We start from the raw sequence: 13,514 nt of genomic DNA on the forward strand, positions 1-13,514 counted from the left end.
CGACATTTGGGGAAAAGTAACACAACCTGATGAGTTCAAGATTTTCTTCCACGTTAACATCTCACATGGACAATCTTGTGAGGATGATGTGTAGGGTTGTTTTTGTCTGGATTCTGAAACTCCGTTTCATCGGCTATCGTCGACATTGCACAATGGGTCCAGAGCCGTGTTTACGAAGACAAAAATGTTTGTGCCCAAACCATAAGTTTTAGATACATGGTGTCTTTGGGAAACTTTCTTCTTATTTTTCGACCTTTTTTCTCATTATTGTGAAATTTGGGTGGTCCCTCTAGTTTCGCGGATCCAAATATCTGCTTTTTATTAGTTTTATGTACGTTCACAAAATGTTCTACAAAGTTGTAAAAGAACTTATTTAGAGCAAGTTTGCCGAAGAAACCATTATTCTATCTCTTATGGTTTCTAACTTATATCTTTTTAAAAGATTCATGTTAGGGTGATCCATGAATTTCAGTTTTCCTGAAATAACTTTTAATTCGTTCGTTTCTCGTAAATACTTTGTTCAGAGCACTTTTAGAACTATCAACGACGCATATTTTTTTCCAAAGAGCTCAAAGTTCAAACTCTCATAGTTAAGAAGATATTGGCATTTTTCTTCGAAAAATCACTTTTTTTCAAAATGTCATATCTCAAAAAGGAGCAAATGGATTTTCAATCTACCGGTTGCATTGGAAAGATCGTACTCTGTTCTTTTTATGGTGAAAAAACTGTAGGTACCTTTTTTGTTTAAAGCTTTTTATTGAATTTTGAACATACGATTTTTTTCATGGAAAAGCAGTTGTAACTTTGAAAATTGATGAGATACAAACTTGGCGTCTTCGACAAAATTGTGAGTTTTTGGCTGCTATAAAAGTGCCCAGAACAAAGTATTGCGAAAAAATCAACACATAAAATTATATTGAGTAAAAACAGATTTTCATATGGAAAGCGGAACAATTTTAGCAAACTTGACTAGTCTTTGTTAGATAGATCGAAGTAACCATGTCGAAAATATTTAAATTTGCTTATAATCCATAATTCGTCAATGAACTCAATTTAAAATGTGATTTTAGCTGATTTCCATCAATTTAATTTCAATTTCATCACTTCAATGTCATTCATTCATTTATTTAGTTAACATCAAATTCATGATAATACTGAATCAACAATTTGCCGCCATAATACTCGATTTGCAGCTGCAGATCTCCAACGTCGGTCACGCCCAACACTCGCCAGATCACGCTCCACCTGGTCCGCCCATCGTGCTCTCTGCGCTCCACGCCTTCTTGTGCCAACCGGATCCGTTGCAAACACCAGCTTTGCAGGGTTGTTGTCCGGCATTCTTGCAACATGCCCTGCCCACCGTATCCTTCCGGCTTTGGCCACCTTCTGGATGCTGGGATCGCCGTAAAGTGCAGCGAGCTCGTGGTTCATCCTTCTCCGCCACACACCGTTCTCTTGCACGCCGCCGAAGATCGTCCTTAGCACCCGTCGCTCGAAAACTCCGAGTGCTTGCATGTCCTCCTCGAGCATCGTCCACGTCTCGTGCCCGTAGAGAACCACCGGTCTTATTAACGTCTTGTTCATGGTACATTTGGTGCGGGGGTGAATCTTTTTTGACCGCAGTTTCTTCTGGAGCCCATAATAGGCACGACTTCCACTGATGATGCGCCTTCGTATTTCACGGCTCACGTTATTGTCAGCCGTTAGCAAGGAACCGAGGTAGACGAATTCTTCTACCACCTCGAAAGTATCCCCGTCTATCGTAACATTGCTGCCAAGGCTTGTCCTGTCTCGCTCAGTCCCACCTACCAGCATGTACTTTGTCTTAGCCGCATTCACCACCAGTCCGACCTTTGCTGCTTCACGTTTCAGGCGGGTGTACTGTTCTGCCACCGTTCCAAATGTCCTAGCAATAATATCCATGTCATCCGCAAAACATACAAATTGGCTGGATTTCGTGAAGATCGTACCCCGGCTGTTGAGCCCGGCTCGTCGCATAACACCTTCCAGGGCGATGTTGAATAGTAGGCAGGAAAGTCCATCACCTTGTCGTAGTCCCCGTCGAGATTCAAATGAACTGGATAGTTCACCCGAAATCCTTACGCTGTTCTGCACACCGTCCAGCTCACCGTTGCTCTTATCAGTCTAGTCAGCTTCCCGGGAAAGCTGTTCTCGTCCATAATTTTCCATAGCTCTGTGCGGTCGATACTGTCGTATGCCGCTTTGAAGTCGATGAACAGGTGATGCGTTGGGACCTGGTATTCACGGCATTTCTGGAGGATTTGCCGTACGGTGAAGATCTGGTCCGTTGTCGACCGGCCGTCGATGAAACCGGCTTGGTAACTTCCCACGAACTCATTTACTTTAGGTGAAAGACGACGGAAGATGATCTGGGATAGCACTTTGTAGGCGGCATTCAAAATGGTGATCGCTCGAAAGTTCTCACACATTAACTTGTCGCCTTTCTTGTGGATGGGACAGATTATCCCTTCCTTCCACTCCTCCGGTAGCTGTTCGGTTTCCCAGATCTTGACTACTAACTGGTGCAGACAGGTGGCCAACTTTTCCGGGCCCATCTTGATGAGTTCCGCTGCGATACCGTCCTTACCAGCCGCTTTGTTGTTTTTCAGCTGGTGGATGGCATCCTTAACTTCCCTCAGCGTGGGAGTTGGTTCGTTCCCGTCCTCTGCTGCACCAACATAGTCATTTCCTCCGCTGCCTTGGTCCTCCGTGCCTACATTCTCTTCGCCATTCAGGTGCTCGTCGAAGTGCTGCTTCCACCTTTCGATCACCTCACGTTTGTCCGTCAGGAGGCTCCCGTCCTTATCCCTGCAGATTTCGGCTTGCGGCACGTAGCCTTTGCGGGATGCGTTGAGCTTCTGGTAGAACTTGCGTGTTTCCTGTGAACGGCACAGCAGTTCCATTTCCTCGCACTCCGCTTCTTCCAGGCGGCGCTTTTTCTCCCGGAAGAGACGGGTCTGCTGCTTCCGCTTCTGTCTGTATCGCTCCACATTCTGTCGGGTTCCATGCTGCAGCATTACCGCCCGCGCTGCATCCTTCTCCTCCAGAACCGCTCTGCACTCCTCGTCGAACCAATCGTTTCGTCGACTCCGTTCTACGTACCCGATAGTGCTCTCAGCTGCGTTGTTGATGGCTGCTTTGATTGTACTCCAGCAGTCCTCTAGAGGGGCCACATCGAGCACACCCTCGTCCGGCAACGCTGCTTCGAGATTCTGCGCGTATGCGGTGGCGACATTCGGTTGCTTCAGTCGCTCTAGATCGTACCGGGGCGGCCGCCGGTAATGTACGTTGTTAATAACGGAGAGTTTTGGGCGCAGTTTAACCATCACCAGGTAGTGATCGGAGTCGATATTAGCGCCACGATAGGTCCTGACGTCGATAATGTCGGAGAAGTGCCGTCCATCAATCAGAACGTGGTCGATTTGCGATTCCGTTTGTTGTGGTGATCTCCAGGTGTAACGATACGGGAGGCTGTGCTGGAAGAAGGTGCTACGAATGGCCATGTTCTTGGAGGCGGCGAAATCGATGAGGCGTAGGCCATTTTCGTTCGTCAGCTGGTGGGCGCTGAACTTTCCAATCGTCGGTCTGAATTCCTCCTCCTGGCCTACCTGAGCGTTTAGATCCCCTATGATGATCTTGACGTCGTGGCTTGGGCAGCGGTCGTACTCGCGTTCGAGCTGCGCGTAAAATGCGTCTTTGTCATCATCAGTGCTTCCGGAGTGAGGGCTGTGCACGTTTATTATGCTAATGTTGAAGAATCGGCCCTTGATCCTCAACCTGCACATTCTTTCGTCGATCGGCCACCAACCGATCACGCGCCTCTGCATGTCGCCCATCACTATAAAAGCTGTTCCCAGCTCACGTGTGTTGCCGCAACTCTGGTAGATGGTATGATTACCTCTAAACGTTCGCACCATAGATCCTGTCCAACACACCTCCTGCAGCGCTACGATTCCGAACCCGCGATCCTTCAGTATATCGGCGAGTATGCGGGTGCTCCCGATGAAGTTGAGAGATCTGCAGTTCCACGTACCGAGCTTCCAATCGCAAGTCCCTTTTCGTCGCTGTGGTCGTCGCCATTGGTATCGGTTCGCATTCTTCTCTTGTTGATTTTCCGGTGCTAGTCTTTTTTACGGCTGGCTCGCAGGGCCTGACACCAACCCACTAACCCAGGGAGCTGGGCTTACCTTCCCGGAAGCTACGGCTTCTGCATTGGCATTTCCTCCAACTACAGTGCTAAATAGCTAGGCTCGAGCGCCAGTCTTCGCCGGGGGTGGTGTTTTTAATGGGCGCCCAGGAGATAATATTTTACCTGAGCTTCCACCCCCATCACTTCAATGCATGGATAGTGAAAATGTCAATCACTAGTATATGTTTAGGTTAACGTAAAAGCCTATCAAGGTTACATGATTTACAATATCTTATCAACATTGTGCCTAAATGGTGATGACAGTATAAACAAACATTGGTTCTGCTATGAAATGGATGACCATTTACCAAGCTACTTTGATCTATCTAACAAAGACGAGTTGAATTTGCTTGAAATGTGTCATTTTTCATATGAAAATCTGTTTTTACTCAATATAATTAGATGTGTTGTTTTTTTCGCAATACTTTGTTCTGGGCACTTTTATAGCAGCCAAAAACTCACAATTTTGTCGAAGACGCCAAGTTTGTATCTCATCGATTTTCAAAGTTACAACTGCTTTTCCATGAAAAAAAATCGTATTTTCAAAATTCAATAAAAAGCTTTAATCAAAAAAGGTACCTACAGTTTTTTCACCATAAATAGAACAGAGTACGATCTTTCCAATGCAACCGGGAGATTGAAAATTCATTTGCTCCTTTTTGAGATATGATATTTAAAAAAAAAAGTGATTTTTCGAAGAAAAATGCCAATATCTTTTTAACTATGAGAGTTAGAACTTTGAGCTCTTTGGAAAAAATATGCGTCGTTGATAGTTCTAAAAGTGCTCGGAACAAAGTATTTACGGGAAACTAACGAATTAATAGTTATTTCAGGAAAACTGAAATTCATGGATCACCCTAACATGAATCTGTTAAAAAATTATAAGTTAGGAACCATAAGAGATAGAATAATGGTTTCTTCGGCAAACTTGCTCTAAATAAGTTCTTTTACAACTTTGTAGAACATTTTGTGAACGTACATAAAACTATTAAAAAGCAGATGTTTGGATCAGCGAAGCTAGAGGGATCACCCTAATTTCACAATAATGAGAAAAAAGGTCGAAAAATAAGAAGAAAGTTTCCCAAAGACACCATGTATCTAAAACTTGTGGTTTAGGCACAAACATTTTTGTCTTCGTAAATACGGCTCTGGACCCATTGTGCATTGTCTGGGAACTATAAAAGAGTAGCTAGGTCAGTCGCAACCAAAAGGTAGCTCAGGGATCGTAAGTCAATTACGCAGGCCATACCAGTGCCTGCGGTAAAACTCAACGTTACCGTGGAGGCAGGCTACTACCGTATGCGTGATAATGTTTGCACCATCGTAAAATAACGTTCGAGTTTTACTTGTGAATACAATATATTCTGCCCATAACTGCATATTTGTAACATTTGCATATTTTTCCGGTATTGAGTTAACATCGGGGATCATCATCAAATCACAAGTGTTTTCGACCACCTGAATAAAAAAAAATCAAGTTTGTTCTAGGATTTATGAAAAAAATATCAAGTCATTTTGTCTCATTGACCAATGTGACCGCATAACAGTCACATTAGGAAAATAGACTGGCTTTAAAGCGTGACATCAATCATACTTAAGTCTGATTTATTTTTAGACAATTCCCCCAGCATACAGGAAGTGCTGTAGAAAATTTTATTGGTATACGATAGATGACAAATTTATGGGAGATTTTTAGAATTTCGATTCATTTCCATACCATCTAAAGTTGCAACTTTGGGTTCCATTTTCTCCAATGCCTACTTTTGTCGAATGTTGCTGTTATGCGATTATGGGCAGTATTGGTTTTCTTTGCTGGCATTCAAGCTCTAACTCATATCATAGTAGGCTGTGAACAAAAAATGTTGATTTTCTTAGTTTGACACTTAAGTGGCAATCTAGCTCGTAATTTGTCCACGCGCAATTGTCGAAAAGTGTCCGTTGTAATGTCACAGTCAAAAATCAAAATTTTTGAGTTATTTATTTTTTATTTTGACATTGTTTAATGGTGTAGACATTAACACACAAACTAATTTTAATATAACTATTGATTCTGGAATTAGGTACAGGATCGATAGTTCGTCGGAGAACGAAAAAACGGATGTTGCCTTCGGGCAAATTCAAGACTTTCTTATAAGGCGCTACTCGTAGCTCCTGGATGTCATTGGTTTTTATGTGAGTTTTTTTCTATGGTCGAACACTCAGCGAAAAAAACTAGCGAAATTCATCAAAATGCCTTATGAAAATTTGCTATAACTAATTCTTATGGATGGCATAAGAATACCTTATGAAAATTTATCGTGCTTACTATGACAAATTTCATAAGATAAACTTATGAAAAGAACAAAAAAATCTTAAAATGAAGCAGACTGGATTCGATCCATGAACGTTGGGATCACCGAGCCCGTGTTTTATCCACACGGCTACCGACGCTTGGGAATACCATGTTGCTAAACATGAATAAAAGCCAAGCTGTGAGACGATTTTACGTCATAGAGTGGCCTTATGAAATTCATCCGAATCATTATGAATTATTTAAAGGCCGTTTCATAAGTTGGGCCTTATGGAAATCTTAAGGTTATTTGGCTGAGTGAAGGATCACCAAGGCCACCGTAATTTTTCTTTTCGATCTGCCGTGCCGTTAAGTCACTGATTACGCGTTTCTTTGCCATTTTTCTCATTGAGCGCACATAATTCGCCCAAATTTTCTTTATGATGGCAGCGATAGCCTTCGTAATCCATGCTAACCTTGGACAACGAGTGGACACCTTCGGGAATAATTGCCCTTGCTTTTTTTCGGTCTAAGACCGTTTTACGGTCCACCTGAACACTCCTGAAATGTCTGCGCTTGGGCAAATCCCGACTTCCGCTGCCACCTCTTCATGGTGCAAATTTTAAACAAAAGAAATCGGATTTTTTTACCCGCAGCCTACTATGATATGAGTTAGAATTTACATGCATGCAAAGGAAACCAAGACATTGTATGTGCAGGTGATATGAGAACCTTATTTGTACGATGGTGCAAACATTATCACGCATACGATAGGTAGGACCCAAGCCCAAGTATGGATAGGGGTCTTCGGGGTCCCCACCATGGTCCAAGGAAAACAGAGACCGTGAACACAACTTTTTGCAGTGTTAATTAATAGGGTATCTGTTAGAGGGAAGGTTAAGTTGCGGTGCATCCTCACTAAGACAAAGCCTATTTCTCAGCCAGTTTCTAGTATTCTATGAACACTTCCACAACAGCTTCCTCTGCCAATGACCATTTTGCATATGTATATCGTGTGGCAGACACGAAGATACTCTATGCACAAGGAAATCAAGAAATTTACTTTACGAAAAGTTTCTCGACCAACCGGGAATTAAACGCATCACCCTCGGTATGGTCATGCTGAATACCCACGCCTTTACAGCTGTAACTATAGGGGCCCTGCTTCAACGAAGATATATTTTTTGACTCACCTGATCCTGCAGTGCAGAGGTTTCGAAATAGTTACCCCCAATCGAGGTAGCATAAAGGGCAGCTTCTTCCCGGGAAACTGCACGTTTCTCCTCCAGGTCGAGCTTGTTACCAACCAGCGAGAGCACCATCGGTTCCTGCACGTTTCGCTGCAGCTCCTGAACCCACGATTTGATTTCGACAAACGAGTTGTACTGCGTCAGATCGAACACCAACAAGGCTGCGTTTGCATTCCTATAGTACAACGGTGCCATCGCTTTGAACCGTTCCTGCCCCGCTGTATCCCAGACCTAAAACAACAAAAAGCAACATCATTCATAAACATAAACATTTCGATAAAGAGATATGCCACGCTTCGTGGCGCTCCTTACCTGCATTTTGACTTTGAAATCTTCCAGGTTGACTTTGCATGTGAAAAATGACGCACCTATCGTCGGTGAAATTTCTTTTGTGTACACGTTGGAAACATATCTCACCACCAGGCTCGTCTTTCCGACACCTGTAATCAAGAATGTGTAAGGATTAGTTGAGGGATTACTGGTTTACTGCAGTTTTACTGAACTTTATCGAGTTTCGGCGCAAAAATAGCACAAGCTATTAGAGCACGATTTTTACGTTATCTTGGCAGAAATTCGCAGTTATTATCGAAAAAGATTTTTATTGATTTTGATAAAATATCACGGGTATGGGACGATATATTTATTAGCGTGGGTCATTGGAACCGATTTCTCAGATCAACGTTTTTTTTTTGGTTTAATTTCGTGTCCTGAGTTTCTGTGCAAAATTTGAGCACAATTGGTTGCGTCTACACTTTACGCATTGCAATTGAAATTTGTATGGGATTTTGTATGAGAAAACATTTTTTTTGCATTTTTGTCATAAGTTGAAAACGTTTGTCTGAAACTTTTTAACCGATGATGTAAAATAATATAGCCTAGGATGTGTTCTGAAAAACTTTGTCGTAGACCACAAAGTGATCCGATACTTGTAAATAAAGTTATATTCAACAAATCGCATGCATGTGTATAAGTTTTAACACGTAAAGGAATAACAATAACCAGAGAAAATAGGTAGAGAAGCGAATAGTGTGAAGCCAAAAATGCCTTATCGAACCGTCAAACTGGTATCCTATCGAACACAATCAACAAACCTTGATGAACGCCGCATAAGTAAAGATAAGTGTTGCATTCGTTTCAAACATATTTTCACCAAAGTTTCCAAATATCATGGATGACAGTGCAAACAACATTGATTCCTTGAATTAATGAAAATTGTTCCATTTTGGAACATCAGTTTGATAATGTCTAGCAGACGCGCCAACTTGGTCAAATTATTGGGGGGGCAAAGCCTGGTTTTTCGGATTATTTGTATGGGAAAATCGAAAAATCAATAAATATCGTCAATTATTGGGGGGGCAAAACCATGCTTGCCCCCCCCCCTAAGTTGGCGCCTATGATGTCTAGTTAATAAAACAACAGTATAAATAGTTTTCAAATGCGGTATGCGAGATAGGCACTACCTTCGATGGGTGGATTAATCTGCTTTGCTGCAGTTGCCAGCATCCGAGCGATGAAATCAAAACAGAAAAAGTGTTGCCGTTCTGGCGGCTGTTCACTCTTCGCTCCTCTACCTATTTTCTCTGCAATTCGAGAGTTCGAACACAAACTTATTTACAGACCACTTACTGCGAAGGAATCCGATAAAAAATCATGGTTCTCGGGAATAGAATTTTTCATGAAGTACTAGCACATTTCCCTTTATTTTGATCACGATTTTTTCAGCGTATTCATCAGGGCCCCCCCTCGTCAAGTAAACATTATTTCCGTCCTTTTCTTTCTCACGTGAAAATAAAATGTCAAAGCACGAAACACTCAAATAAATGATTTGATCACTTTCAATTATTTTGTCAGTAATTACATTAAAATTGACCGTAATTGTCATAAAACGGTAAATATTTATGTGACCTCAACCCAATTAGATGCTATACAGTTAATTGATTTTGAAACTGTTGATTTATTATACAAAATCAAGGGGTTGGTCGCTCAGCACATCTACTTTTGTCTTCAATGTGCCGGTACTGTGCCGAACTGTGCCGGTACTGTGCCGAACTGTGCCGGTCGTGCCAGTGCTGTGCCCAATTGTGCCCGATTTTGTGCCGTACACATTTAGCGTGCAGAGATTGTCAAGTAAATTTGTTTTTGTGTATCTGGCAACCATTCCAAATTTAGGTGTTTCGTGACGACCAGCATGTAAACAAAAAAAATATATCAGGTGTGACGAAGGTATTTTGCATTAGCTATGATTACGAAAACCGTAAAACTCACGATAAAACTACTCATAAAAACTACTATGTGATTCATTGAAAGTGTTCAAATGCAGTGTTATTTTGTTTCAGGAGTGTAGGATGTGTCGTTCTTCGCAGCAGCACCACTGATAGCCACAGTCATCATTCTGGCACTCGTCTATGATAAATAGCTGGTGCTGGGATTCGAGTTAATGATTTTGTTGGATCACCACGGAAGAGCCGATTTCTAGTCACGCAGACTGCCACGGTTCAATCGGTGGTTCACACCATGGCTGACAAAGTGGGTCTCGAGGCAACTTTTTTCACATAAGCTCCCGCAGCTTTTGGAGTAGATGGATTTCTAAAGGATGAAGAAATTGAACGACATGGCGTATGGAAGCACCTGCTGCTCTTCTCGCTGCTACTCTCGGTTGCTGATATTCTTTGGAATTGGAAGTACGCAGAAGCGAACCATGAAGTCCGTGAATTCCACCGGCATCTCGATACTGTTTTCGGCAGGGATGTTTCTGTATGCGGCTACTATTCTCAGCTGCTGGAACTGACGCACAACGTCGGGCATGGAGGCCATTGAACGGCATACATAACTATTAAAATCTCCTGAGACCGCTTCCAGCAAGAGAGTGTAACTGGACTGATGAACACTGACCTGGCTCTGCTGGTCCCGGGAACCCTGCTGCCGCTGTTCCTGATCATTTGGACACCACCATTAGAGAGCGGTCGAAGAACCACTGAAGAAGTAAATCCAAACCTTGCTCAGCTAGTAAACCCGGCCTAGTTTTGTCGAGAGGAAAGCAATCCATTTATCAATTGGGTTGTTTAGTGAATTAAATATTGCCATTTTCTTTAGCCTAATCGAAAGAGCTCATTTTTCTGAGTATTAGATGATTTTATTGCGTTCCAATTCCTTTGTTTTGATGGTTAAATAAACAAAACAGTTTTAATTTACGTGGATAGAATGACAGTTCAATCGATAAAGTGACATTTCACCCCGACCAAAAAATTTTCTCCATACAAACTTTAAACGCATTTTAAAAATAGTTCTAGATCACCAAAAATGATGAAATTTTGGTTTTCGACTAATTTTGGACGGAGATTCCGATTATGCAATAATCTGGATACCCCTAAAGAACCCAATTAGCTAGATGTTGTTTTGTGCAAAGAAAAAAAAAGACGTTTTTGTAGTATTTTAAAATAAACTTTTAATTATTCAAATGAGCTCGCTGTTCCTTTTTAAATCAATTTATATGTTTCTCATTCAGTAAACTGGAAGTTCTCGGGTTGCAATGCGTGATTCCTCCCATAAATATCTCTCAAAGGAATTCCTCCTGCTGAAGCTTCTTTTAGGCTCTCTACCATCCTACGCATATTCTCCTCAATGAGTATGATTGTTTCTCGCTCCAGTCTCGCTAGATTTTGACTGCACAGGTCGTTTAATTATTTGAGCATACGTTTGAGATACACGTTTACTGCGCCATACTTTTCTAGTTCGGTCCAGAAAAAATCCTAAAATAAACAGAAGTGATAAATATTATTCCATTGAACATATTTTGAACAGGATTTACATTCCACAATGCATCAATCCTTTCCGATCTCTGCAGTAAAATGATCTACAACTGGCAAGAGTCTTTTGAGTCAATTTGACCATATTGGATAGCAAAAATCATGTACGTACTTACCATATCTATTACGGAGTGGTCCATTTTTTAATTTAGGCTGGTTCCGACAATACTTTGTCGTTCAATAATAATATTTCAAGAGACGAACTAAAACTTCTTAAATTCTGACCAACGTTCTGTTTACTTTTAACTCTAGCTGCAGCAGTCGCAGTGACAGAAAATGACAGTGCTCCCATTTAATTTAATGCATGCACTTATGCTTATAAGCAAGTGTGAGAGCGTGCCGACGAGTGTGCCGAAGTGTGCCGAAGTGTGCCGGCGAGTGTGCCGAAGTGTGCCCGGGCACATTGTGCCGAGTGACCAACCCCTTGTACAAAATCCTCTTGAAAAATTAATATATTCTATAGCTTGAAAATGCATTTGGAAGGAGGTTGTCTTTTCTGCACGGTGCACGTCCTCGTCTGAGTTTGGTTTTCCTGCATCCAGTTGTTTGTAAATAATGAGGATGTGCGTCTTGACGAATTCAAATCAAGTGAAACAGCGAAAAAGCCGGAAGCTGTGCGAGGGGCTGCTAAGCCAGCAGTTTCCGTAGCGCCCACCCTAGATCCGGCAAAGCCCACAACCACCAGTGAACAACCCGCATCCAGTCCAGCAGTCATCAAACCAGCACCAGTCAGCTTCCGCGGCGCCGAAATCTCACCCTCCAGCAGCAACGGCATGACATACGCCACGCACGTAGAATCACCCGCCACACCGTAATCTTAGCAACAAGTTCCAAACAGCTCTCCGTCGAGGGAGATCACGGTCGAGCAAAGAGCGCGGACTCAGGCGATCAGCTGAACGGCGCCAACAGCCGCAAGGGACCTCGTTTCAAGTGGGTTCTCCTTCCGATCAATCTGCCGAAGCAAAGAGTCCATCGAGGATGAACTACACACCGGCGTCGAGGTGGTCGCATCTCCCGCGGAGGAACAATCCGAAGAGAACCAGCTTCAACTCGAGGGGGGACATTCCCGGCGGACCTCGGCATGTTGGCGATCGGGGAGCGCCTCCACATATTGACGGAGCACCGCTCACTCACCGCGGAGACTAATGCGTAGGAGTTGGGCAAGTGATCGGAAAGGAACAGACTGCGTTCATGATGCTCAGTACGTTTACGGGACACTGCTTATCGGAATGGACCAGCTGAGCATTAAGGAGTGTATCAAAAAGCAAATGTAAGGTAGAAAATCAATACCGGGTATGTAAATGAAAATTATGAATGCGGCACAGACCTTTATACCTTTGTCAAAATAAAACGAGAATTCCTCTGAAAGAATGTCAATGAGCCATATTTCCTTTCTACCCTTCTTACACATAAAAAGGTATAAAGATCGTTCGAAAAACCGACTTTCGATCCGAAGCCCGAGTCTTATATAATTACCAATTAACTCAGATGTTTCTCAGCCGTCTGTCAACCGATTTTGGTTCTCTTAGTACCAAAATAAAAGATACAACATCCTAGTAGAACACTATTTAATTTTATTTCGATTGGACATTTTGGTTACTGAGATATCTTTCGAAGAGTACTTGGAAGTAATACAACATAACTTTTTGAGTGATTTTTGACCAAGCGTATCAAAATAAATTTCTCAGCCGTCCGTCAACCGATTTGGGACCTTTAAGCTCCAAATGAAAGCTACAACATCCTTGTAAAACGCTTTTCCATCTTATTTAGATTGGACATTTGGTTACCGAGGGTCTTCAGTTAGCCTTGCGGATTGTGGATAAAGCTTTGGATCGCCAATCCGAATATCTTATGGAGCACTAAGAGTGATTCTATTAATTCAAAGTGCTTTGTGTCACCACGCAACCTGGCAGGACATGGCGAACCTTCTAAGTCAAAAAATCTGATATACATAATAGAATATGTAATGGATCACTTAA

At 42.4% G+C, this 13,514-nt stretch overlaps 1 protein-coding gene across 1 annotated transcript in view; it reads right to left on the reverse strand.

Moving 5' to 3' along the window:
* Positions 1-13,514, reverse strand: part of LOC109414244 (uncharacterized) — a 93,012-nt gene that overhangs the window by 48,693 nt on the left and 30,805 nt on the right. Inside the window, exons 2-3 of the mRNA XM_019688055.3 lie at positions 8,042-8,169; positions 7,673-7,960 (exon numbers count right to left, since the gene is read on the reverse strand). Coding sequence (XP_019543600.1) covers positions 7,673-7,960; positions 8,042-8,169 — 416 coding nt within the window. The remainder of the gene's footprint in view (positions 1-7,672; positions 7,961-8,041; positions 8,170-13,514) is intronic.

The sequence above is a fragment of the Aedes albopictus genome, chromosome 2 (assembly GCF_035046485.1).
Source record: "Aedes albopictus strain Foshan chromosome 2, AalbF5, whole genome shotgun sequence".
Taxonomy (NCBI): domain Eukaryota; kingdom Metazoa; phylum Arthropoda; class Insecta; order Diptera; family Culicidae; genus Aedes; species Aedes albopictus.